The 27,453-nt window shown below is 46.3% G+C and overlaps 1 protein-coding gene and 1 long non-coding RNA gene across 7 annotated transcripts; both read right to left on the bottom strand.

Moving 5' to 3' along the window:
* Positions 1-1,899: 1,899 nt before the first annotated feature.
* Positions 1,900-6,318, bottom strand: LOC120644374 (glycine, alanine and asparagine-rich protein-like). 4 transcript variants are annotated; one of them, XM_039920999.1, is made up of 3 exons: positions 6,229-6,318; positions 5,870-6,086; positions 1,900-5,777 (listed from the first exon to the last, which is right to left on the bottom strand). In XM_039920999.1, exon 3 carries the CDS (start codon positions 4,558-4,560, stop codon positions 3,913-3,915), a length of 648 nt encoding a protein of 215 aa, XP_039776933.1. In that variant the 5' UTR covers positions 4,561-5,777; positions 5,870-6,086; positions 6,229-6,318; the 3' UTR covers positions 1,900-3,912. The 4 variants fall into 4 exon arrangements, with proteins under 4 accessions (XP_039776933.1, XP_039776931.1, XP_039776932.1 ...); XM_039920997.1 differs by having other exon boundaries at positions 5,870-6,153; XM_039920998.1 differs by having other exon boundaries at positions 5,870-6,161.
* On the bottom strand, positions 6,316-27,072 carry LOC120644375. Of its 3 annotated transcripts, none has more exons than XR_005663681.1 (5): positions 26,305-27,072; positions 19,138-19,491; positions 17,644-17,696; positions 16,872-16,977; positions 15,177-15,680 (listed from the first exon to the last, which is right to left on the bottom strand). It is a non-coding gene; the product is annotated as an uncharacterized LOC120644375 (long non-coding RNA). The 3 variants fall into 3 exon arrangements; XR_005663680.1 differs by having other exon boundaries at positions 15,179-15,680; positions 17,644-17,701; XR_005663679.1 differs by lacking the exons at positions 15,177-15,680; positions 16,872-16,977; positions 17,644-17,696 and adding an exon at positions 6,316-6,383 and having other exon boundaries at positions 26,305-27,066.
* Between the last annotated feature and the right edge of the window lie 381 nt (positions 27,073-27,453).

The following is a 27,453-nucleotide window of genomic DNA, read 5'->3' on the forward strand; positions in this document are numbered from 1 at the left end:
ACCGAGATCGCTAAATAAGGGTGACTGAGAGCAATAAAATGAGCATATTTGGAGAAACGATCCACAACAGTCAATATAACTAATTTGCCTCCTACTTTGGGAAAACCTTCCACAAAGTCCACTGCAATATCACTCCACACAGCCGATGGTACAGGAAGGGGCTGCAGCAACCCAGCCGGATGCAAATGCTCAGATTTGTTGCGTTGACAAGTAGCACAGCTCTTCACATAATCTCGGACACATCTGGTCATATGCGCATTATAAAAAGAAGACCGAAGACGGACAAGGGTCTTCTGGGTGCCCTCATGGCCCATACCATGGGCATCTGCTAACAATTGTGGCCACAATTCGGATGAATCAGGAACAAAAGCCTTACCACTGAACAGCAGCAACCCATCAACCTCAGACCAACCTTCTGGCGCAGAACCAACAGCCAGCTGCTCCCGGAGGTCTTTAGCTTTTGGAAGATCAACCAATTCAGCACGCAACTCATCAAAAAGTCAAATGTTGGCCCAGATACAGCATGGACAGCAAGGCCCTCCTCATCACGACGTGATAAAGTGTCGGCGACCACATTTTGGCTGCCAGGCCGATACTCAACATTAAAATCATAGCCAAAGAGCTTACTGTAACGTCCTGCCTCCCCGAGGTCGGGTCCGCTTACATCTGGCAGCTTAACTTAGGATATAGACTACCCTCACAAACCAACACCAGTCTTTTCTGCGCACTTTATCCTCACTCGTGCGCACCCGGGAAGAACTTCCCGGTCGGTCACCCATCCCCAAATTTCTCCGAGTCAAGCACGCTTTAACCTCGGAGTTCTTTCGAGATCGACTTCCGGAAAATAAGTTGCAACTTATTGGTATGAGTATCCTATTAATCCTATTAAGCCCTGGGTCGGGATGTCACATACTCACGCCCTTAAGAGACCGACGTCCTCGTCGGTCAATCCCAAGCCAGGAACGTCCTCTCTTGGCCACGTCCCGTACATCCAGTGGCAACGGCCCATGTGCGACGTCCGTGGGTCCAGTGCCAACGGTCCCTGTGCCACGTCCGTGCGTCCAGTGCTAACGGCGCATCTCAGATGCCCGCGCACTGACCCGCCACGCGCCCGTCCACATGCTGGTGGCATCTGCGCCCCCACATGCCCGTGCTCATGCCCGTGCACTTACGCCCGTACATGCCCGTGAAACCGCGAGAGTCAGCTCTGATACCATTCTGTAACGTCCCGCCTCCCTGAGGTCGGGCCCGCTTACATCTGGCAGCTTAACTTAGGATATAGACTACCCTCACAAACCAACACCAGTCTTTTCTGCGCACTTTGTCCTCACTCGTGCGCACTCGGGAAGAATTTCCCGGTCGGTCACCTATCCCCAAATTTCTCCGAGTCAAGCACGCTTAACCTCGGAGTTCTTTCGAGATCGACTTCCGGAAAAGAAGTTGCAACTTATTGGTATGAGTATCCTATTAATCCTATTAAGCCCTGGGTCGGGATGTCACACTTACTAACCCAAGTATGTTGAGGGATGGTTGTCAGCCTCTGATCAAGCAAAAACTTTAAGCTCCAATGATCTGTGCGTACTGTAAATGGCCGGCCCCAAAGATACGGTCGCCAATGTCGGACGGCTTTGACAAGGCCAATCAACTCTCTTTCATAGGCCGGTAGTTTGGCATGATGAGTAGCCACCAGCCGACTAAAGAAAGCAAGAGCACCGTCACCTTGATGAAGAACAACACCAAACCCAGAGCCGGAAGCGTCACAGTCAACCACAAATTTCTAGGAAAAATCCAACAGCTGCAACAATGGCGCCGACATGAGCGCCCGTTTAAGATCCAGAAAAGCCCGCTCAGCATCTTTGGACCAAGAAAAAGCTTCCTTCTTTAACAAAGCAGTGAGGGGACTTGCCACAACGCCGTAAGAAGCAATAAATTTCCGATAATATCCGGTCAAACCCAAAAATCCACGGAGAGCCCGACCCGAGCGAGGCCGTGGCCATGCCTCTACTGCAGCAACCTTCGTAGGGTCCATTGCTACCCCCATTCTCTGAAATAATGTGGCCAAGATAGCCCACTGAAGGAGCCCCAAAGGAACACTTGGACCTCTTAACACATAAATGATGTTGACGCAGAAGCTCAAAAACTGCTTTGACATGTTTAAGGTGGTCAGTCCAGGAAGTACTATAAATCAAGATATCATCAAAAAATACCAGCACAAAGCGTCGAAGAAAAACACCCAAAACTTCATTCATCAAGGCCTGGAATGTTGCTGGCGCATTAGTCAAGCCGAAGGGCATGACAAGGAACTCAAAGAGGCCCTGATGTGTTCTGAAGGCCGTCTTTTCAATATCATCAACATGCATCCGGACCTGGTGATAACCACTTCGCAAATCAATCTTCGTAAAAAAATTTTCCCCTTTCAATTCATCTAGAAGCTCATCCACCACCGGAATTGGAAACTTGTCCTTAATTGTGCGGTAGTTGAGGGCACGATAATCTACACAAAAGCGCTAACTTCCATCAGGTTGCTTTACCAAGAGAAATGGGATTTAAAAGGAGAAGTTGGCGGACGAATAATTTCTTGACCCAACATGTCTGCACACTGTTTCTCTAGTTCATCTTTGAGTAACTGTGGGTATCGATAAGGACGAACAGCCACTGGCACCGTATCTAGCAGTAGATGAATCTGGTGGTCATGCCGACGCTGAGGCGGCAATCCACGAGGCTCTGAAAAAATATCAGCAAATTCGGACAGCAAGACCTCCATCAAATTATCAGTGGCTGTAGCAGTAATAGTGGGCTGGGAATCACTGCCAATACCATACAAGCACACGGGCAACCCGTCACACCAGAAAGCAATCCAAAGAGCCCGAAAGTCAAAACTAATGGGGCCCAACGACTTAAGCCACTTAACACCCAGGACAATGTCAAAGCCATCTAGAGGAAGAGCGAAACAGTCAATGGTGAAAGTGTCCTTGCCAATGCCAATCTTTGTTCCTTTGCACACCCCTGGACTAGTGACTCGGTCGCCATTTGCCACCTTCACAGAAATCCCTGGCCGATGTTCAATCAGAAGACCCAAGCGACGAGCAACTTCCTCATGAATGAAAGTGTGAGTCGACCCGGTGTCCACCATTGCTTGCAACTGCACTCCTGCTACCCTAATAGAGAGACGGAGAGTATCCTCCGTATTGATACCCGTTATAGCCGCCAAGGATATCCCAATATCGTCCTCTGTAGGCTCACTGTCATCATCATTATCCATGACCAGTAAGAAAACTCCTTTGGTGGTGCACTTGTGATCCTTGGAAAATTTTTCTGGGCAAAAATAACACTGCCCGTTGGCCCTCTTCTCTGCAATTTCTTCCGGAGACAAGCCGCGAAAGCGGGGCTTTGCTGTCTCCATCTTGGGCGGCTCACTTGTTGGGGTAGAAGTTGCAGAAGCACTTGGCGCTGCGAGCAACTTGGACCGGAAGGCCGACTTTGGTGCCTGAAACGAGCTCGATGTCCGTCGCTCGTAGGCCCGAGCGAGGCTCATGGCTGATTCGAGACTTGTGGGTCACTACATCTCAACGTCCGAGCTCAACGGCTGCCCCAGTCCTGCAGTGAAGAGATCAATCTGGTGTTGTGGGGTGAGATCATCACAGCGACACAGGAGCGCCAAGAAGCGGTGCTGATATTCCTCCACAGATGCAGTCCGCTTCAATTCCTTCAGTTCTCCGAGGGAGTTGGAGCGGATCGGTGGTCCAAAGCGCAAGTTCAAGTATTCGCCAAACCGCGCCCAGGACACCAAGCCATGGTCACGCTACAACTGGAAGTACCATTCAGCCGCCACCCCGTCCAGATGCAAGAATGCTGTCCAAACCTTCTCCTCCTCCATGGTGCTGGCACCACGGAAGAACAGATCACACTTGTTCAGCCTTGTGAGTGGATCAGACTCGCCGTCGTAGCGGGGGAAGGAGAGCTTGGGCGGTCGTGGGTGGCGCCAGCCATCGTCGCCGCCCCGGTGGTAAAATCCACCCGCACCATAGTTGTGGCTGCCGCCACGAAGGTCACGGTGATCCCGCTGGTCGCGGTGGAAGCCGCCGCCAAACCAATCACCGCCGCCGCCGCAGCCGCCATACGCACGGCGGTCCCGCTGGTCGCGGGGTTACCCGCGCCATATCCGCCGCCGTCGAAGCCGCCACCAAAATCACCGCCGCCAAACCCGCCGCCGTAGGGCCCTCCATATCCACCACCGCCAGGGCCACCACCAAATCCACCGCCGCCGCCAAAATCCCCGCCGCCGACGCGCTCATGCCGCGGTGTTTCCTCCACGTAGCCATCGTTGAAATCCTCGCCGGCCTGGAACTTCTCCGTGCGGGCAATGCGCCGGTCATGGGTGTCCAGCCGGTTGTTGATGGTGGAGACTTGGCCGAGCACGCGATCCAGCTTGGCGCCAAGGTCCCGCATGTTGCCGCCCAGTTCATGAAGCGTGGGCTCAGGATCCTGGGGTCGGTCATGGTCGCCGATGACGATGACGATGCCCCTGCCGCTGTCCCTGATACCAAATTGATATGGCATCTAGGTCTGTGAGGAGTGCGCAGGGGAGAATGCAACACCAATTGATCAAGAGGCAGGGATCTTAGGGGATAGGGATGAGCTGTATTAATCGGAGAAGACCAATCAGCAGCAGAGGACCTCCCTCGTGCCGCCAAGGAGTACGCCCAACACGGGAATACTCAAGTCTTCAATGATTTCCCTAGTACAAACTGGTGGCCTTTATATTCCAGGCACCTTCTAAAACAATTACCTATGTAAAAGGAAATACTCTTCATAATTAAAGGAAACTAATCTTCTATTTTCCTGCTTCTTTATCCATTGCCGGTGTCTTCTTTGCGCCAGCTGTCGGCCTACGGTGCTGGTACACCTTACCAACAAAAGCGTCGGTAACACTCGGCGACGGCGAGAGCAGCGGGACCAGCACGCTGTCCCACGAACCCAAGGTTTTTTCATTGAATTTCTTCTTCTTTTACTGATTCGTTTTGATTAGTGTTCTGATTTGTTCTCTTGTTCTTTCTTTTGTTGTCCGTAGTGATCCATCGCTGGATTTGGGTTTTTATAAATATAAAATTCTTGTTAGGGTTTAATTTTTTTAAAACACGTGCCTGTGGTACGTGTATCTCCACTAGTTTGTATAATAATTTGAATAAAACAAATATTCAAAGTTTGTAATTTGCATGTCTTAGATGACACTGATATCTAACCATCCTACTCATAAAAAATTATGTATAAAAGAACATGAATTATGCTAAAAGAATACTTTTAATGATCTCTAAACACGATTCTGCCACTATTTTCCGGGCAGTTAGCGGGTCCACGTCCCCCGTTAACCTGTGAACCGTTGGATCCAGACCACACCTATTATCAGTCGTCAGATGCGGGTGTGGGTTAACGGGCCAAGTGGATTGGGCTTCCGCTCGGGAGGGCGCATGGCGTCTACCTACGAATATTCCTGGGACTTTCCTCAAGTCAGCATGTCGACCAACAGGCACAAAAGCCCAGCAGCCAAACTGTGGTCTGAATCTTCAACTAGTTGTTGGACTCGCCATTCCCCTGCTAGGATGACAACATGGATATGAGCTCACCCCTTTCACTTGCCAACGACTTGTGTCACTTCATTGTACATAGCTGCAAGGCGAGGATAGTTGACGCCGTTGCCCTTGGTTTGGCCGCGACCTCATCAGCTCTCTGTACGGCACGCCTCTCGGCTACCTCATGGAGCTGCTTCTTGATGCCCACTGTACCACAGCCCCAAAACAAAGACAACTGATCAGTCGGTAAAAAATAAGACCAGCGACGGACAATCAGTCGGTAAAAAATAGTAACCTACCGTACATATATTTACACAGACATATCATCTGTCGGTGTCATGTCGCGGCGAGCCCTGCCCTTGCTGATTGAATAGGTTGCCCATCTTCCTCAGAGCACGTCTGAGGCTGCTAGAATCTGAAGGCTCCTCGCAGCCGTTGATGCGGACAAGGAAGGTGTCCGGGACGTCCTCTATGTCATAGGACGCCTCAGGACGTGCGTGGCGCGCCAGAGCTTAGCTGCTCGTCGAGCTCGTCCCAATGTCCCACGGCACATGGGGCACCCAGCTCCCGTGAGAGTCCTGATCTGCAGCTCTAGAGCCGCGTAACGTGCTTCGCACCGGCGGCTTGTACTCGTACGCGTTTTGGACGGAACACATACCTGAGGGAACGATTCTAGCCTGCTAGCATGTATAGCCATTGTCCCGGGGGCTGCTGTTTTGCGATCGTGCGCCACGGCAGATTTGTGGCGCTGCAACTAAGAAGCAGCGCACATGCAGTAGTTGTTGTAGTAGCGAATACATATTTGATTTGCTCCTGTGAAAAATACATTCTGGCGTCAATAATTAATTAAATTCTATTCTATTTTCTACTCTATTCTTTTTCCTTTTTCGGTGACAGCGGGTGTGCGGGTGAGTGAACGGGCGAGGGTTTCATATACATATAAAAGCAGAAGCTCTGCTTCAAATATATATTTCTTTTTCTTTAGATATAATTAGAGTAAATACGTTACTCAACTATTACTTCTGAGCATGCTTTCTGAGTGTTCATTCTTAGCTTCATACCAGTGTTTGAGAACTTATACTTCCAGATAAATAAAACTTTATAACTTACAAACTTTGCACTTCAGAGTTGTGAAACTTTCAACTATAACATTGTAAACTCTATGCTCCCCACTCCAAAACTTATAGTTCCAAATGTTTAGCTTCTAAATTTAGGAAACTAAGACCAACATGTTTCCTAATTAAACAACTTTACAATTGTAACAGTAATTATGAACCATGAATAGAGAATATCGAAATTTAGACAACAATTTGATGAATAGTGAAAGGGTTCAGGATGAAGCATGAGCCATTGCAAGCGTTTATTGCTTGAACCATCAAGATGACAACATTAATTTTGAAGAAACGATCAAAAAGTTTATTGTCCTCGTGCTCCCATGGATCCCTCTCTGCTAGCCAGAAAGACACATACATAGTGCTTTAAAACAAATTATATTCAAAGAAAGCTACCAAAACTATACGACTTCACAATATCCACACTACTACAAAAACTGATTAACAACAATCTATTATTTGGAGCTCTGAGGCGGGCACAACAAATAACCACCTCTGTTAATGCCCAGCATTAATAGAGATGGTCATTTCTTATTAACTGAGGCGGTTAAAGAAACCGCCTCGCAAAATTGATTAATATAGACGGTCTCCTTTAACATTAATTTTGAAGAAATGATCAAAAAATTTATTGTCCTCGTGCTCACATGGATCCCTCTTTGCTAGCGAGAAAGACACAAACCTTGTGCTTCAAAACAAATTATATTCAAAGAAAGCTTCCAAAACTATACGACTTCCATTTCATCCTTCATCATGTTCTTCAACATAGTTCTGAAACTCTCCGGTTTTAGTTTACTGCTCCGCTTCATAATAAGGAGAAGTGGAATCACAAACAATACTTTATATATATGTGTCTAGACATAGAAATATTTAAATGAGTTTTTTAAAAAGGTATAAACATTGTTAACCTAAATGTTAAACGATGAACGATCAGTCACCCGCCATGTAGCAAATAGTTGGAATACACGGCCGTTTAAACGACCTTATAAACGGTTGAAACGATTTTATATGGCTAATCGGCCTACACAACTACCCATCGAGTAGCGTTTACACGCTGTGCAATCGTTGTAAACGGCCGTGTAGGCGAACAGTGGGTACAAATGCATACTACATAAATGCTTTAGAGTGAAGAAAAACAAATCCATAGCTAAATAAAAAAAAGACATACATGAAAAAACTATATGAAAAAATCATACATAAAACTTATAGTTTGTACATTAAAACCTTTATATTCAAACCTTGGAGGCTTGAAATTGCAGTAGATAACCTTTCAGCTTGGATAATCTTTATGTTTTATCAGATATAAATAACATTATATGTTCCATCTTTTAGATTGAAGATGAAAACATTTCACTTTGAATATATAAAACTCAATCAATTAAATATTGAGACAAATCAAAAAAACTTGATACAATGTAAATTTGAAGATAAATATTCATTAACTTTGTACATCACTAACTTTTGAATCACATATCAGAAACTTTCTATGCAATTCTAAAAAAACTTAATAATGGTATGTTTAAAACTTTGATGTAACATCCCGTAATTTTTACGAAATATTAAATTATCCGAAAATGCGAATTTTCCAAAACTTTTTGTGTGCTTGTGATAATAGCTAGAAAAATATAATAAAATATTCTTCCCTCTCTCAAATTCCTAGAATTTAAAACTTAATTAATATAAGGACTATATTGCTAGAGTGAGAATTTGGCATCTTTGGATTTATTGGATCTATCTTGTTTAATTGAATTCGATTTGTATTCGTTATCTTTGTTTGAAATTGAGTGGAATTTAGTTTGAAATAAGCCATTCAAACTAAATTCAAAAGCTAACTAAAACCTCTAACTACTAACAGGCCTAAACCTTAGATCCCAGCCCAAACCCACCTAGCTCTCTAACCCTCAGCCCGGCCTGCTAACTTCAACCCTGCCCAAAACAATCCTACCCCTCACCTCAACCTGTTCTTGCGCGCCGGCCTGATCCGCTTCGCTCCCCTTCGGCCTGCTCCACCCCGCTCGCCCACATGGCCCGCGAGCAAGTCCCGGCCCAAACCACACCGCCACGCCCCTTTCCTTGGCCACACAGCCGCTGACGAGCAGACCCCACTCGTCAGGCCCCTATTCTTTCTTCTCCTTCGCGCGGACAGCACCGCTCTGCTTTGTCTCCACCTACCCGCGCACCCACGCCTGCCCACGCCGTGCCGTCCTCGCGTCACGACAAGGAGGGGAAATGGCTTCGCCTGCCAGCGCTGCAGTCGCCCGCGATGCCCGCCGCACCTCACGCCGGTGCCCGCCTGCACCTTGTTGGCCACGCTGGCCCGCGCGTGCGCTCCTGCCAGCGCCCTCGCCCACGTGTCCCGGCCCGGACACCGAGACCCACCGGCTCCAGGCAGTGCCTCCAACCCTAGCCGCCTCCTATAAGAACCCCTGCAGCCGCGGCCCCCAAACCCTAGAAGCCCTTGGGGATTCTCCCCCTTCCACCGCTGCCACGGTCAGAACAGAGAGGGAGGGGACCAAGAGAAGGAGAAGGAGAAGAGGAGGAGCACCGCGCCACTGCTGGAGTACGCCGCCGAGCCTGCGCCTCGATCGGTTACATCGACGCACCTGCGCGACCTACTCTGCTTTGACTCGCCGCGGCCTCGACTCGCCACGGCGCCGCCCCTTTCGTCCCCAATCCGGTCCGGTAGGCCCTGTCTCGCTCCACTCCCTCCTCCTTGCTTGCTACTGGTGTGCCATGGCCACCGAGGAGACCGCTGTAGTTGACCCTAGGGCCTCCGTCCCTTGTTTGTTGCAGGAGCCCATCGCCCGCGCAGCCGCCGTCCACCCGCAACACGCCGTCACGTTGCCCCTACGCCGCCGTACCGAGCTCGCTCGGCAGGGCCATGTCGCGGCCCTGGAAACCAGGTGCCCACGCATGCGCGCGCGACCCAGCCCCGAGCGAGCCTGGGGTGCCAGTGCTTCGCGCGCGTGACCCCTGCCTTCGTGACCCCGTAGGACACCGTCGCGCCCCGGCTATGCCGAGCACGTGCGCACCCGGCACCGCCCAAAGGTAGTGCCCTACTCGTGCTGCTGTCGCTCTTCTACCGTATCCTAGCCCCGCAGCCCTCGCCTCTGTTCCGCCGTCGCTTTCCTCGCCGTTGTGGCTCTGCTCACAGCTGCCATGGCTCTGCCGCTGTTCACCGCCGCAGCCGGACTGCACCTTCGCCGCCTTGGCCTGACCCCGCCTTGCCTCCGCACCTGCACACCCACGGCCACGCCGAGCTCTTGAGCCCCGTCACCTCTGTCTCACCCTGACCCTTCCGTCGTGCTGCACACCTGTCCCTCCATCGCCTTGGTCTCGCCGCCGTGCCATCCTGCAGCACCGCCGCCACCCTCTTGCCTTCCCCGCCCGTCAGCGTTGAATCGTGTGAGAGAGGAGCAGAGTAGGGAATGGGCCGTGGCCATTCCTTTTAGCCCGTCAAGCCAAGTCGGCCCGTCACCCTCCTGAGCCGACCTGTTCCATCACGGACTGAGCCGTCGACCCAAGAAACCAAGCCCCTGAGCTGAGCCGTTGTGGGCCGCCAAGCCGGCCTGTTTTCACTTTGAGCCTAGTACCGTTTAGCTTTTCCTCTCCTTTTTCTTTTAACCCAGCTGACGTGTGGGCCCTGCCTGTCAATGACGCATTGTGACTGACCTGTGGGACCCACTGACCTGACATGTGGACCCCACTGCTGACCGTTGACCTGGTCAACATTGACCAAGTCAACACTGACGTCATCTGACCCGGTGCTGACGTCAGCATGACACGTGGCACGCCCAGAGGCTGCCACATGTCACGCAGTGTGTTTTTCTTTTTCCAAAAATTATTTATTAATTCTAGAAAATGATTTATTTGAGCAGTTTTGTGCATTTTTGCACCTTAGTCCCTATCTTTATATGTAATTACGAATAGGTCCTGCTGCTGAAGAGAAAACCGACAACCAGGACTACCAGAAAACTCAGGAGTACTTCGAGAAGTCCTCAGGTTCATGCCCATCTACAACTTGAATTCCTATTAGGCATTGCTTGCTAGAATTGTTATTGATCTACTTGTGTGTGTGAGATAAGCCTGCATGGCCTATTTTTTACTGTATTCCTTGCCTCCCTACGATTTCTTGATGGATTCTTGAATGCTTTGGCTACTATGAGAGAGAATGAGTATGGGATTTCCATGATATGATAGTCTTGGCATGCATGAAACCCACTTTGTGAGGAGCCAGAGATAGGGCTTTTAGTGGGGGCAAGCAACTGGCCGGAAATGTGAATTTGGCACATTCTGAGGAGCACCTGTGGCGGGTGCGGGACGAGGAGGGGCGACACCTGTTATGGGTGCCCAAGGAGAGGCGATACCTATTATGGGTGCCTTTGGCGGACCACTGCGGAGAACTACGTGAGGAGAGCTTGCCCCGGCTCTTATGGACATATGCGGTAACTAAGATTTGTAGGACTTTTTGTGCACGTCACTTACCTACTATGATGGTGGACCCGGTCCGAGCTAGCTATGAGCGTCACCAGACCTGTCAGAAGTAGGGTATTGTGCGGGGGAGGCCCGATGCGGGAGTAGCATGGGTCTTGGTAGAACTCCGGATGGCAGTGGGAGGGCCACACAACTCCAAGGCGCCCCAACTACGAGGGGGTTGCATCCCAACCTGGGGGGACAGGATGGTGCCGTAGCAGTTAGTCTCGCTCTTCGGAGTGCTTTGGTAGCGGTTAGCGGAGATAGTCAGGTCGCTCCTGGCTGGATTCGGGGCGAGTGCTTACTCGGTCATGTACATTCCTACTCTTCTTTTACCTCATCTAGAGTAGTATACCCTGATTTCTACCTTCCTCTAGTCCACTTCCCCCTGTGGAGTCAGCTGAGGCGCAAGGAGAGGGAGTTCCTGCACTGACCTGGGATGGGTGAGAGATATGTGTGTGTGTGTGTGTGTGTGTGTGTATATATATATATATATATATATATATATATATATATATATATATATATATATATATATATATATATATATATATATATATATATATATATATACCAGCACAGGGGAAACAAGCGGAACTACCAAAAAAATTCGAAAATTTCAAATTCAAAATCACGAGTTACTATTCACGACACTATTCAAATTCAGCAGTTACTATTCAAATTATGGCACTATTCAAAATATCAGGTACTATTCAAATTCGGAATATGAATAGCGCACGAGCACTTCAACTGAGTGGCTCAGGCACCCAAATTCACTTACTATTCTTTGCACTATGCAGAGCACTTCTTGCGATTATGCAAAATATGTGGCACTTGATTACGATGAGTGGATGCAGTATGGGTGTGTGATGCTATTCAACGATAGCGACCTTCGTGGATGGTGGACGAGTGCGTAATTATTATGCGGGTGATTAGCAGGGTAATTTTTCACAGCTAAAATTCAAGTAGCAACTATTGGATGATAGCGACCTCTTGTGAGTGCGTGATTATTTGAGCTTGATTAGTGAATATGCAGGGTATGGGTAATGCGTGATTCTTAGGATCTTGGCAGGTTGGCGAAACCAAAATTTCAGCCGGTGGAGTGTCTTATGCTTGTGTAAATCCTACTCGGTACTCACCGCATGCATCGCTAGCTTGCTTCAGAACCAGGCCTACCCGGTCTTCTCCCGAACTAACCCCGGCCACGCGTACACAAGACTCAGGCCCTACCATCTCCCCAGGCAGTTCCACCCGAAGGGAACACTTCTCTGCGGACACAGGCTCTCTCAGACGCCTCTCCATGGGCTAAACGAGAGCAACTCAACGCAGAGGTTTCTCCTCTAGGGTCCCTAGCGTAGAGACATCACCCCGTGTGCACGAGCTCAAAGGAAAGCAGGGAAATTCACAAAAAAGCTTAATCCATTTCCACAGAGCAAACTTACATACGGCTTTCCCTTTCGGGAAACCCCAAGCACTTACACAACCTTGGATTACCTTACAGGCGGAGGGCGATTACTGCTTCTCCCTTATTTCTATGTTACAATGGGAGTGAGATGGCTACTAATTAGGTGGAGTGGTGGTGGATGCGCTCTGAGTATTAGGCTCGGTGTCTTCTCTCCTCTTCTTCGTCCGGCGATGAATGCGTGCGTCTGGCTTCTCCTTTTATAGACGGGAGGAGCCTTCAGGCTTAAGGAAGCGCTGGACACCCGGCGTCTTCAATTATCCTTCTTTACTGTTGCCTGGACAGCTGGACGATAACGCTGCCTTCAATAATTGTACTGGCTACAGTAGAACTCACTGTCGATATTACTGTTTATTCCTTTTGCCTTGTCCACTTCCTTCACGTGATATTCTCTGACTATATTCGAGAATATATTCGGTGTGTATAGTCTTCCACGCCCGAATGATTGATGTCGCAGACATCAAGCAAACACTCTGGCATGCTTATCCTTATCCCACGGCGAAATTGTTGATAACACCTTATCAACTTTCTAGAAACATTAATATTAATCTTGCTGATATTCTTCTTGTAATATTTCTTCCACTTCAGTATCAGCATCTTCTGGCCAAATATAATCAGTATATGGAAAGGATTGATAGTGCAAAAATACATACAAAATCAGCATAATATTGGAAATAGAGTAGAAGATATGCTTACTGATTATATTTGGCCAGAAGATGCTGATACTGAAGTGGAAGAAATATTACAAGAAGAATATCAGCAAGATTAATATTAATGTTTCTAGAATGTTGATAAGGTGTTATCAACAATTTCGCCGTGGGATAAGGATAAGCATGCCAGAGTGTTTGCTTGATGTCTGCGACATCAATCATTCGGGCGTGGAAGACTATACACACCGAATATATTCTCGAATATAGTCAGAGAATATCACGTGAAGGAAGTGGACAAGGCAAAAGGAATAAACAGTAATATCGACCGACAGTGAGTTCTACTGTAGCCAGTACAATTATTGAAGGCAGCGTTATCGTCCAGCTGTCCAGGCAACAGTAAAGAAGGATAATTGAAGACGCCGGGTGTCCAGCGCTTCCTTAAGCCTGAAGGCTCCTCCCGTCTATAAAAGGAGAAGCCAGACGCACGCATTCATCGCCGGACGAAGAAGAGGAGAGAAGACACCGAGCCTAATACTCAGAGCGCATCCACCACCACTCCACCTAATTAGTAGCCATCTCACTCCCATTGTAACATAGAAATAAGGGAGAAGCAGTAATCGCCCTCCGCCTGTAAGGTAATCCAAGGTTGTGTAAGTGCTTGGGGTTTCCCGAAAGGGAAAGCCGTATGTAAGTTTGCTCTGTGGAAATGGATTAAGCTTTCCTGTGAATTCCCCTGCTTTCCTTTGAGCTCGTGCACACGGGGTGATGTCTCTACGCTAGGGACCCTAGAGGAGAAACCTCTGCGTTGAGTTGCTCTCGTTTAGCCCATGGAGAGGCGTCTGAGAGAGCCTGTGTCCGCAGAGAAGTGTTCCCTTCGGGTGGAACTGCCTGGGGAGACGGTAGGGCCTGAGTCTTGTGTACGCGTGGCCGGGGTTAGTTCGGGAGAAGACCGGGTAGGCCTGGTTCTGAAGCAAGCTAGCGATGCATGCGGTGAGTACCGAGTAGGATTTACACAAGCATAAGACACTCCACCGGCTGAAATTTTGGTTTCGCCAACCTGCCAAGATCCTGAGAATCACGCATTACCCATACCCTGCATATTCACTAATCACGCTCAAATAATCACGCACTCACAAGAGGTCGCTATCATCCAATAGTTGCTACTTGAATTTTAGCTGTGAAATATTACCCTGCTAATCACCCGCATAATAATTACGCACTCGTCCACCATCCACGAAGGTCGCTATCATTGAATAGCATCACACACCCATACTGCATCCACTCATCGTAATCAAGTGCCACATATTTTGCATAATCGCAAGAAGTGCTCTGCATAGTGCAAAGAATAGTAAGTGAATTTGGGTGCCTGAGCCACTCAGTTGAAGTGCTCGTGCGCTATTCATATTCCGAATTTGAATAGTACCTGATATTTTGAATAGTGCCACGAATTTGAATAGTAACTGCTGAATTTGAATAGTGTCGTGAATAGTAACTCGTGATTTTGAATTTGAAATTTTCGAATTTTTTTGGTAGTTCCGCTTGTTTCCCCTGTGCTGGTATCTATATATATATATATGCTTGCATAGAAAACCTCAGCCTGTCCATTGGCTACTTTTTATACATTTGCATCCACTCAAAGTTTGTATACGGATGGTGACGTGAACCTATCCTGCCCTTGGGGATAGTTTGGCAAGATGCAGAATCCGACTAGGAGTTCGACGCCAACAGCGACGGATGGTACGACTGAAGCTTAGAAGCCCGTCCTACGCTCAAGTTCTGCTTGTGGAGATGAAGTTCAAAACTACTGCAGATACAGTCCGCTTTTTAGAAATAGGTAAATATTCCTTTAGAGTTTCGAGTTTTTGTCACAGCCGCGCATCACTTATACCATCTCTGTTCGCCTAGTTGTAGTGCAATTCCTCTGGATTTTGTAATAATTAAACCCGTGTTTGAATCTCTTTAAGTGAGTATGAACTGATTTACTGCCTGAAATGAGTTCTGTATGTGATAGCTACTGATCCAGGGACTATCACCACGACATAGGGATTCGGTTTCTCCTTTTGAAAACTCGAGTCGTTTATTTGAAATATATAAATTTTCTACTAGCACTTATCTATTGCAAACTTGATGAGATTATTACATCTATAATTCCTTGGGAGTTTGCTGTGGCATGAAAAATCTTGTACTGAATTACGTAGAAAAAGTAGGTACCTGTCTAATGCTTGCATGAAGTGACCAGTAACACATGAACTTCCAAATTCAAGTTATATAAAACTGATGGCTGAAGTATCAAGAAGAAGGCAGGCAAGAAATGGTCGCCGAAGCATGATAAACAAATAAAAATCCGAACAGGAAATGCAAACCTCAAATGCACAAACGATGGTCCACCTTTAAATATCAGGATGTTCAAAATTTCCTAAATAAAAAATATTTATTAAACTAAAATGAACCATATATATTGCTATCTTTCAATTTACATATCAAACACTTATGTACATGGAACTAGAAGAACTTTGTACACATCTAGCTTTCGAATTCACATATTGAAAAGTCTTTAAACCTAGCATTGAGAAATTTTCTAATAATATATTAAAACATCTAACAATCCAACTTTCAAAGTCACATGTCAAATTTTATGCTCCGAAACTTGCAGATCATATATTTTAAAATTTTGTACATATCAAACTTTCAAGTAACATTCTAAAATTTCTGTAATTGAAAATGATAATCGTTTAAAGTATATTTTCAAAACTTTACACATCTTCAGATTTCAAACTTGCAGATCAAATAATTGCACTCCAAAAATTAGTCAAAAACATTTTTAAAAAAACTCTGAATTTTGCAATCAAAATTCAAAACTTCTTACTAGCATATTGGTACTTCAAAAGATCCAAAACATTGTAATTTCAACTTTGCATGCCAAATTTAGATACTTTCTGTAATTGAAAATGAAAATCGTTTAAAGTATATTTTCAAAACTTTACACATCTTCAGATTTCAAACTTGCAGATCAAATAATTGCACTCCAAAAATTAGTCAAAAACATTTTTAAAAAAACTCTGAATTTTGCAATCAAAATTCAAAACTTCTTACTAGCATATTGGTACTTCAAAAGATCCAAAACATTGTAATTTCAACTTTGCATGCCAAATTTAGATACTTTCTACTAACATATTATAAACTTTGTACACCAAGCTCCGAGCTTTGTAATCCTAAATTTCGCAAACTTTGTGTGACCACATTTCAAACTTTATACTCTTAGATCCAAAACTTAAAGTCAGACATTAATATCTATTAACTTTCTACCAACATATTACTCCTAGTTTCAAAACTTTGAAAATTGAAACTATAATCTTTGTACTACCACACTAATAAATTTTGTAGTTTCAAAACTTTAAAATCTAATACTATGAACTTTACAAAAACAAAACAAATAACAAGTGTGGTTCACAAACAAAAGGTAGGCTTAAAACCCCGCATATGTCACTTTTCTAGTGAAATGGATGGGCTATCTGGTCTAGGCAAAGAGAAAGGGAATTTGCTAAGACAAGTAAGCAACATCAGCAAAAAAAATACACATGAACATGAAGTAGGATATGCAGCTCACCTCAAATATGATTTTGTTCCTGCTCCCGAACTACACCGCTTAAGTAACCTTGCATTGAGAGAAAAGAAATTTTCTCCAACTCTAGAAACTTGACGCGAATCCAAAGCTAATATTGTGGTATAACAAAACAAACAAGACGTGTATGTGAAGACAATTACAGCAATAGGCATGGAATCAATAGAAACCAGAAAAAATCCTCAAAAATATGAATACAACCTTATACATGTAATCTCCACATCTTTGTAATTCCAAAACTTTGTACAGTTAAATTTAAGAACTTTCTACAATTAAATTTAAAAATCTATACTATTAGATATGAAACTTTATACATAGATATTTGAAACCTTTCACAAATAGATATACAAACGTTTACATAAAAACTTTGTACTCAAATAAAAAAAAATTAACACTAAATTCAATAACTTTGCACTTCCAACTCATGATCTTTGAAAATCACTTGTCAAAAATATTTTAGTAAACTAAACTCGGAACTTTGCAGTCCAATCAGAAAACTTTATAGTAGGATGTTATAAACTTTGTACTCTCCTGAATCCAACTTTTCTCTTCCAAAAGTCTAGACCTTTGTGATAGCACATTTAAAAATTTGTACATTTAGATCTAATACTTCATAATTAAAAAACTTTGCATTCCATATTGGAAACTTTATCTAGAAAAATGTTACAATCCTGAACATTAGGGATTTCATACCAATGTATTCTGAAACACATACATATAGATGTTTTTCACAGCAATCAATGTGCCTTGGTCTCACCTGAATGCTTGTGAAGTGTTGTGGTTCAGGTCTTATTTCAGAGCTGCCTTGGCCTGACCTGTGCAAAATGGGAGTTTAGTAAACTTGATATTCATGTTTGTGAAAAAACAACTATGACGCGTATAAAACATCCTAGGTCCAAACTTACAAAGTTCTATGCTAAAACTGCAAAATGACTACTTGATAACTTTGAATGAAAATATTGAGTAACTTTAGATCATGTATATAGAAACTTTGGACAAATAGTTAAAAAATAATGAATATATCAAGTCATGATTCATGAAATAAAAACTTTGAACCCTTCAATTCACAACCTTAAACTTGTATGCCTAATAAAAAAAGAGTTTTATTTCCTATTGTGAGTCTGGTGTGTGAACTTTAGGCACATATACTGAAAACTTTATACCCAGAGATGTAAAACTTTGAAATTTGTGTACAATAGTTTACAGCATGATAGTTAATAAATAGTAGAAACTTATGGAATGGGTTGCAAATTTGGGATTTCTATCCTTGAATTATGATAATTGATTCTTACCCTTGTGACCCTGCTATATTAATCCTGTGCAAAAATAATCATTTAGCAAATTAAGGCCAATTAGATTTAAACTAAAAGCAAATATATTAATCTTATGCCTCAATCTGATTAGCCTCCCCCCAGAATTGACTCAGCCATTATGCAAAAATCGAATGGAGAATGAGGGGAATAGATGATGCTAGCAGATTTAACCATTACAAGACAGGCAACATCAAGTGATGAAAAAAGGCAGTAGGACTAGCTCTGGACCTCGGACTGGATATCAATGAAACAGTTGATGAAAATTACTACCATGTACGCGTAATGATTAGCTGCGGGGGTATTTTAATTTGTACTGGGGCATCTGGGAATAGTTGATTCCCAGAGCGCCTCTGTGGCAAAGCATCCAGGCACCGTTGGTTGGTCGTTTGCGGAAGGAGTAGCTAGTATGTGGCAACACTGCAGTAGGCTGATGTGTCATTCAGCACCATTCGGTGCCGTGGTACATAGCAAGCATTTGAACTCTGTATTATGGACCTTTGTGCTATCATGATAATAAACTTTGTAGTTTCAAAAAATTTCTAAATGCTCAGAATATGATGTAGAAAAGTTAATATACTTTGCTACGATGTGCCCGGAAGAAAGTTAACTAGCCTAATAGTATCTTGATTCTAAACCATTCAACTAGCTAGACCTAATGTCATATACATGAGAGTGCTACCAATATTAATTGACCCTTGATGCAGTAAGTAGAGATGTCAAGATGCAAACTACTGTCGTAACTGAATCATATGCATAAATTTGCTAACAGAGATATTTGTAAAATAAAACTACTATCGTTCATACTGAATCTTGCGCATAAAATCGACCTGAAATGAGATAGCTACCATGCACCTGAATACAGATATATCTAGCATCCACACAAATAGCAATAGTACCAAGTAGAAAAAGTCTCATCGGGCATGACATTGAAATCTAACCTCAACACAAAATATGTTGCTGCCCCCGAAAATTGCATGGGTTTAGCAACCCCCATGCGCATCGACTCTTGTATCACCATACCTTCCAGAACTCCCTCCGTCCCTTGATGAAGAACATGTAAACAAAGCAGCTAGATACTTAGTAGCACAATACCAAAAACCTGAATCGAAAAAGCATGTGATGGAGCAGAAAAAAAATCATGTAACCTCCTTTATGATGCAATTAATCTATCTGCAACGAATTCGAAGATTCAAGATGAGGCAAACCCAATCGATTGACAGATCCTGAGCATGAAGAGCTCTAGGCCCTTCCGCTTTGATATTGAAGACGACCAGATGAGCTGATGCAGCATGCTACATAGACAAGCGTTGGATTATGTAAATTTTGACTCATATGTCCAAAAAGTTTCTACAATACCTTCCATTCAATGTACATATTGGATCTTTATAATTATATTAGAAAATCTTATGATCCATGTATTTGGAAGTTTTCCATTTATAGTTCAAATAAAAATTAAGCTACATGATTTAGAAATGAGTAAAATGTACTGGGGTCCTTAAACTAGTTGACCTGTTCTGTTTAGGTCCATAAACTTCGAAAGTACATTTTTAGGTCCACGATCTATTTAAGTGTGTCAATTGAGGTCCAAAACGTCTCTGACCAGCGTTGACCGCCTACGTGGACCCCCACATCGGATCTAACGTGGACTGGGCATGTTGCGAGAGCATGGCATATATGCAAATCACCCCCTCTCCTTCCCGCCGCGCTCCGCCGTCCGCGCTCGCCGCCGAGGGAGAAGGGGAGGGTCTCCGCCCCGCGCCCGCGCACGGAGGAGGATGGGGAGCAGAGGGCCACCGCCGGAGCTCGGGAGGGAGGCGGCGCAGGGGAGGGTGAAGGAGGCCGCTGTGCCTGGCCCCCGCCGGCCCTGTCGCCGCATAGCTCCGCGGGCCCGGCGCAGCTCCGCGGAGCTCCATGGGCGGATGTAGCCTGGCGCAGCCCTCCGTGGCCCTCGCGGAGCTCGATGGGCGGACGGAGCAACAGCGCTGGGGAGATGGAGCTGCGGCGGCCCCTCCCTCCTCTCCTCCCCTGCGCCGGCTCTGCCCCATCCCCTGCTCCATCTGTCGCCGCCCCCTACAGCTTGCGCGGGGCCATGGCGGCGGCGGCCGAAGCCGCGCGTGGCTATGACGGGGTTCACCGCGTACGAGGGTGAGCGGGAGCGCAGGGGAGGACGCGGCGGCGGCGAGGCAGCGGCAGGCGCTTGCAGGCGGGGAGGGAGGAGCAGTAGGTGCGTGGAATCGACGAATGGCTCACCGGAGAGGATGAATCGGCGGCGGTTGGCGTCAGAGAAGGAGCTCGTGGCGGCGACAATGGAAGAGCAGCCGGAGCCGCTGCTCTATGCTGCCGCTGCCTGGACGCGCGCCCCGACAAGCCCGCGAGCCTGCACCGGCAGCTCCGCCTCCCGCGCGTCGCCGATCCCGCACTAGCCCGCCTGGCTGCCGCCTGGATTTGCGCACGCCTCCCTAGCTCCTTGCGCGCGCCGCTCCCCTACTGCAAGCCCGCGCCGCCGCGAACCGCTCCCGCTCCTCCACGCCCTGCGCACCACTCCTGGGCCTCCCCCTCGCGCGCTTCCTGGCCCACGCTCGCCGCTGGGCCCCAGGCCCTGCTCTACCTTGTGGCAGTACCGCCCTAATTATTCCGGCTCAAGTGCGCTAACCATCATCTTAAAGACAATCCCGGCTAACACGCACTTCAAACGGAGTAATTCGGCAGTGCTGTCGGGTAAAGTCCCGAAGAATCCACCTGAGCGTCGACCGAACCCAAAGCTTACATGTAACCCACACGAAGGTGAGTCCAGAGAGTACAACATTTCACAAATATATTACATTACAGAGTCTTAACTTAATTATTACAAACCAAGTTCGAAATCATTGAAAGGTACTTGAAATTCGAAAAGAAAGTAGTTCAGAGTTCACTGCAGCGGAAATAAAACGAGTTCTAACGACGATACATGATGTCATGATGAAGCCCGTACATGACATCACTCGGCATTGCCATCGTTGGCCGGAGTCGTATCCCACTCCACCGACCAACCAGGGGGTAAGGTATACGGCCAAGTCAAGCTAGCAATCATGTCCTCAAAAGAATTACCTGAAATAAAAATTTAGCCACAAGCAAGGCTGAGTATACTAATACTCCGCAAGGCTTACCCGACTAGGATATAACTAACCCTCTAACTAGACATGCAAGGCTTTTGGCTTGAGGGGTTTGTCTTTGCCGAAAAGCAGTAAGTCCTTATTTTCCGATTTTAGCTTTCAAGTTCTATTATGATTAACCATTCTACATTAGCATCTATCCTAAAGCATACATGGTGGAAAGCAATTATTTTTCATCAATCAACCAAATTTCTCATCATCATTGTTCCACTTCTTACTCTATGTGGCAAAAGGGTTAAGCAGTCTCAATATCCGTGAGAGACGGACGATTCGAATCGAATTTATTAACCTGGCCAGGCAGACCTAAACACACGCATGGGGAATGCAGTCACCCACGCGACTTTTCCCCTTTTTCCCCGGGCTTGAAACAGGCCCACTGTCCTAGGGTGCCCTGCACCCGTGCGTGACCATAGACCAGACAGTGGGGAGTATATTCCACGGCCGGTTCCATCAGGTACTTAAGCTTACCGATTACCATATTCTCGGCATGTGGTTAGTACGTTCAAACGCTTAACCACCACTACCACACACCGCGGCCTTATCCATTTTGACTAAACAGACGGGGTATCACAAGTACAACAACCCCGCCCGTAAACCTTATATTGCAGTGTGTAGTAAGCATTCAACTCCTATGAGCTCGCGAGTGACAGGAAATCACCCGACTTCTACCGAACCATTAGCATAGCCAACTAGCGACCTACACATGCTAGTGTTCAAGCATAGGTACCTAGGATCATGCAACTAAGGTTCCAAACAATTCCTGTAACTTAAATGCACAATAAACAGAAATACAAATAGTTGCATAAAATAAAATAGGTAGGACATGCTCCGGGGCTTGCCTTCCTGAGCGTAACTAGCTGTGGGCTCTTCCGAAACTGGGTTCGGGTCTTCAGTAGCTTCAGTTAGATTCACTTGAGCTTCACGCTGCTCACTCTCGGACTCCGGCACCAACTCGTACGTACCGTCAGGGAGAGTAGTCGAATCTATATGAAATGCATATGCGTGAGTCATTTTAGTGATACGATTTAATCAATTCTTCACCAAAGAGTTGTAATCCAACACAAACTCAAGATGATTTGCACCAGATTTTGTTACATCATTTTGGCAATCCTTTATAGAGTAATAATCACTATAACGGACTTCACGAAGTAACTAGGGTGGGTTTTACCTTTTATCCCTATGCAGCAAAAGAAAAAAAAAATTCTTATTTATTACTAGGTTAAGCATGTCCTTATCATAAATAATGTTAAACATAGATTCTGGGTTTGAAATTTTTATGCAAGATACACCTCTGAGTAACTTGCCTACTGTGAAATTTTTAGCCCATTTCATGCAGCCTATTAATCATGAAAAAATAAAATAAACAGCTACTGCTAGAAACAAAAATGAATTTTGCAGGTCAAATTATACAAGTACTGGTAATGAAATTTTAACTGAGTGTTGTCTACCTAAATATGAGCCTTCCATAAATTTTTCACAATTAAACAAGCATTGTACATGGCATGAAAAAATAGCACAATGTATTGCTGCATGGATCAAAATTAAATTCCATAGACTGTTATAGCAAGTTCCAGAGCCTCATATTTTACCAGCATGGTAATAAACTCAATTTCATCCCCTAGAAAAATTATCAGATTTTTCTATGCAAATAAACTATTTTTCTTGATTTAGTGTAAATATCTATACTATTAATTAGTTGGACTGGTTCCACCTATCTAAAATTTCTAAAAAATTTTGTACAGTAACTAAACATCAATTTAAAGGCACTGTAAAAGTTTGAGCTCATTAAACCAAGTTAAACAGTATGTATAAACAAACTAATTTAAACAAGGCATAAAGCAAGATTTAAATAAACCGATAGCTAGGTATATCAAAAGTCTATGAAACTTTTACACAAGGTTACACATCTAACATGTACCCTACTGGCCAAAAATGGCTAACAACTCATGCTTGTAACTTGAGATCTAATATAAAGTACATTTTCTTTGTATTTTAAATGAAGTAAAAACTATTGATCAAATGAAAAAGTGTATGTAACAAAAGTTGTAGATCTCTTTGCAAAGATTCCAGAACAGTTGAGCTTGAAATTTTTTGATTTTTCTACGATTTTTAAACGAATTTACAAGTTTGCTGTTTTTCAAAACAAAAGAAAAAGGAACTGGAAACTTGCATCTAGGCCCCTGAACTTTGTTTCCTTCTAACCCGAGGTCCCTGGACGGGTCTTGGAACAGAGGAGGGCACGGCGGAGCTTTTCCCGGCGAGGAGGGTCACCGGGGGTGGGGGCCCGTAGGGGAAAAGAAAGAGGACGTCGGCGCGCACCTAATGGCGGTCTCGGGTTGGGCCGGGACGGCCTGTGGCGGCGGCGCCGCGGAAGGGGGGCGGCGGCGCAGGCTCTGTGCCGCGGCGGCGGCTCGCCGGCGGCGCAGGGAAGGGGTGTCCGGGCTTGGGGGCTTCGGTGGGGGGTGAGGAAGGGAGCTGTGGGCTCGATTTGGGTTGAGGAGGGGCGGAGACGGAGCTCCACGTGGAGCGGGCGGCCGGCGGCGGTCTGGACCGCGGCGGCGCCGTTCCAGTGGGTTGGGGCGGTGGTGGAGGGGTCGGGGAGCACCGGTGAGCTGAGAGGGACTCGTTCTCGGGGGTGGCTCGGGTCGAGGGAAAGCGGAGGAAGGGGTTCCGCGGCGGCCTACGGAGGAGCGGCGGCCATGGCGTGGGTGGCGGCGTTCCAGGGCGCGGGGAGCGGAGGGCGAGCTCGGTTTGGGGTGGAGCGGAGAGGGGAGGAGCGGGAACGCGAGGTGGCGAGGCAAAATGGGGAGAAGAGGGCTGCAGAGGGGAGCTCGGCAGGGGAGGAGTTAAGGGCGGCGCACTGGCGTGGGCGGCGGCTTGTCGCGTCGTCGGCGTCGCGGAGTGCTGGCACTCGAGCATGGCACAGTGAGGGCAGGCGAGCACTCGAGCGCGGCGCGGGGTCAACGACTGGGACGGGAGCAGGGTGGCGTGGCCGGGCGACGGGGCAGTAATGGCGCGGCGGCTCTGGTGGCGAGGGTGCCGTGCGGGCGGGCGGCAGCAAGCGGCGTCCAGGCGCGTGCGCACTCGAGCGGGGCGAGGCAGTGCGGAGCAGCAGGTTAGCGAGCACGGCAGCGGCGCAGCGAGCCCGCGGCAGCAGTGCAGCGAGCGCACGCGCGGCCGCGTTCAGGTGTCTGCGCCCGCGCAGAGAGGGAAGGGCCAGCGGGGAAGAGAGAGGAGAGAGAGAAAGAGAGTGGAGAGAGAAAACCCAAGGTCAACTGTTTGACTTAGCCCAAACTCACGATTTTCAACAGAAACTCGAAAAATTTTGAACACGAAAGTTGTTCAAAATTAAATTTCCTACAACTTTCCTTTCAGTCAAAAATTCATTTGAGCGATGGTTTGAAAGTTTAAAAATTTGAATTCAAGATTAATGATCCCGCTTGTTTTTCGGGGTTAATTCAAATTTTCATGTTAGAACTTGAAAAACTTTAAACACGAAAGTTGTTTATCTTGTCAAACTCTACAACTTTCGTTTTGGGCAAAAGTTTATTTGAGCGAACATGTGAGAGTTGACTTTTTGGTTTACTCAAACGGAAATTCGGCTTTTACGCGATCACCAAAACAGGGTTTACTGTGTCATTTGATGTTAATGGCATGTTTAAACAGTGCTAAACACCGGAGGTGTTACATACCTCCCGCGCGCACGCCGCGTGCTGCTCTCCGGCACGAGCGCCGCATGCCGCGCGGGGTTCCGTCGGAGGTGGTTCGCGCTCAGCAGGATGCCGGTGCTGCGGGGTGCCGGCAAGGCACGCGCGGAGGCCAGGCAGGAGCCGAGCAGCGGGGCTGCGGCGGCTGCACGGTGCGGGAGCAGAGGAGGAGATGAAAGGACGGGGGAGAATTGAGGAAGGCTCGGCTCGGGAGGGTCAATGTGCAAATATGTTGTTCACATTACATCCGACGTGGCGGTCCACGTAGGCGGTCAACGCTGGTCAGAGGCGTTTTGGACCTCAATTGACACACTTGAATAGATCGTGAACCTAAAAATGCACTTTCGAAGTTCATGGACCTAAACAGAACAGGTCAACTAGTTTAAGGACCCCCAGTGCATTTTACTCTTTAGAAATCTCTATCGTTCTTGAACTTTCCAAGTATATATTCAAAGCTTTATGGTTTGATTATGGAAAACTTTTGATTCATAAAAGTAAAACTTTCCATAATCCCTAACTTCTGAATGTAAATATCCAAAAACTTCATATTCTTATTTGAAAAATCTTATGAACTACTCAAAGAAAACTTTGAAGTCATATATATATATATATATATATGTATATATATATATATATATATATATATATATATATATATATATATATATATATATATATATATATATATATATATATATATGACACTTCATGATAGAATAAGAAAAACTTCTGACTCATATATGCTTGCACCATACAAAGGCAGCAGCAAGCGACACAAGGCAATAGGAAATAGGAATATCTCAATCGTGAGCTAGCATGTGCTCTGACTAAATCTCAACAAACTTACAGCCAGACTACTAATTGCTGGATTGTGGTTGATAAAAAAACTAATGCTACAGTTTCATGTGCAGATGCTGCTGTGGCCACAACTAGACTGGGCATCAAAATCTAGTAGGCAGCAATGGTGGTTTGCAGTTCTAAATGAACCAGACTACAAGCCGGCAGCAACACATGCAGGCCAAAAGCGGAGCATAAACAAAGGAGCAGGTTGCATAGGCTACCTATGTCGTCAACCATTAATACACAAACAGTTTCTAATGGTGGTGGGCTGGTGGCCGGCAGTGACAGTAGCAGTGTGATCTCGTCGCCCATAGATCGGCCTCGCGAACACAGGGAAAAGATGGAGGGGGCAGCGGAAGCGGAAGGGGGATTAAGCTGGGATTGCAAGGGCGACGATGCAGCTCACCACAAATGGAAGGTCGATGAAAACAGGGGAAGATGCAGAGATTGCAGAAGAGGATCAGCTCGTACGCCTCCGTCCGCATCTCCTTCTTCGATTCTGCTCGCAGTTCACGCCCAGAGTGGCAAGGAAGAGGAGCGCAGGATTCCCCTTCCACCTTGTCATCGAAGATGAGATGATGGGAGCAGCGAGGAAGACGAGCGCAGGATCCCCTTCCGCCTCGTCATTGAAGCAACACGAAATGGCCTAGATCCATCTTCCACAACCCGCTCAATGCAGGCGAAACGGCGGGGGCGGCGATCTCCATACGCAGCTCGATTCACCACTTAACGTCTCCCTCAGTCCGCCCACCTCGGAGAGACGAACCTTATCGACTGGCAGATGCGAACCTCAATGATCTCTCGATCCCCCTTCTCTTCAAGCTTCCCCTAGGTCTTCCTGATTGAAATCCGCATCGATCCGGATACTTCCGCTTGTCATCGAGGAAGACGAATCCCCGAATCCCCTCCCCCCTCCGCGCCGCCTACAACCTCGATCTATTTCCAGTGAGAGGTGGCGGGCCGGCGAGGTCGATGCGGTGGGGCGTCGTCGTCGAAGAGGCGGGGCGGCGAGCTCGATGCAGTGGCTGAAGCATGTATCCGTCGGCGCGCATGAATTGCGGCTGAGGATCGTCGGCGAGATCGACGAGGCCATGGCAGTGATTTGGAAGGGGAGAAAAAAGGGGGCGTAGGAGGAAATGAAACACATTGTCCGTGGGTGGAGGGAGAAAACGACATAGATAATGGAAGAGGAAAGGAAGAGAAACGACGCGTGTCCGTTCGCTGCTAGTAGCCGCTAAACTTTAGACCATGTCACACCAAAGAGAATATTAATATTTAGAAGTATTAAATGAAGTCTAATTATAAAACTAATTCCAGAATTTTGGTGCTAAACTGCAAGATGAATCTAATGAAATATGTTATCCATGTTTAGCGGATGGTTATTATAGCATTACTGTAACAAATTATTGATTAATTAGGCTCATTAGATTCATCTCGCAAATTAGCATCTATCTGTAAAAAAAAGTTTTAGAAACAAATTTTATTTGATAGCCATAAATTGTAAGATTTTTTTTAATGTGACTGGAGCTAAAAAAAAAGTTTGTGGAACCAAACA

Source organism: Panicum virgatum, chromosome 8K (assembly GCF_016808335.1).
Source record: "Panicum virgatum strain AP13 chromosome 8K, P.virgatum_v5, whole genome shotgun sequence".
Taxonomy (NCBI): Eukaryota; Viridiplantae; Streptophyta; class Magnoliopsida; order Poales; family Poaceae; genus Panicum; species Panicum virgatum.

Bases quoted from the DNA above. Each gene is read 5' to 3' on its own strand.
- LOC120644374 (XM_039920999.1), bottom strand. From the start codon at position 4,560: ATGCCATATCAATTTGGTATCAGGGACAGCGGCAGGGGCATCGTCATC.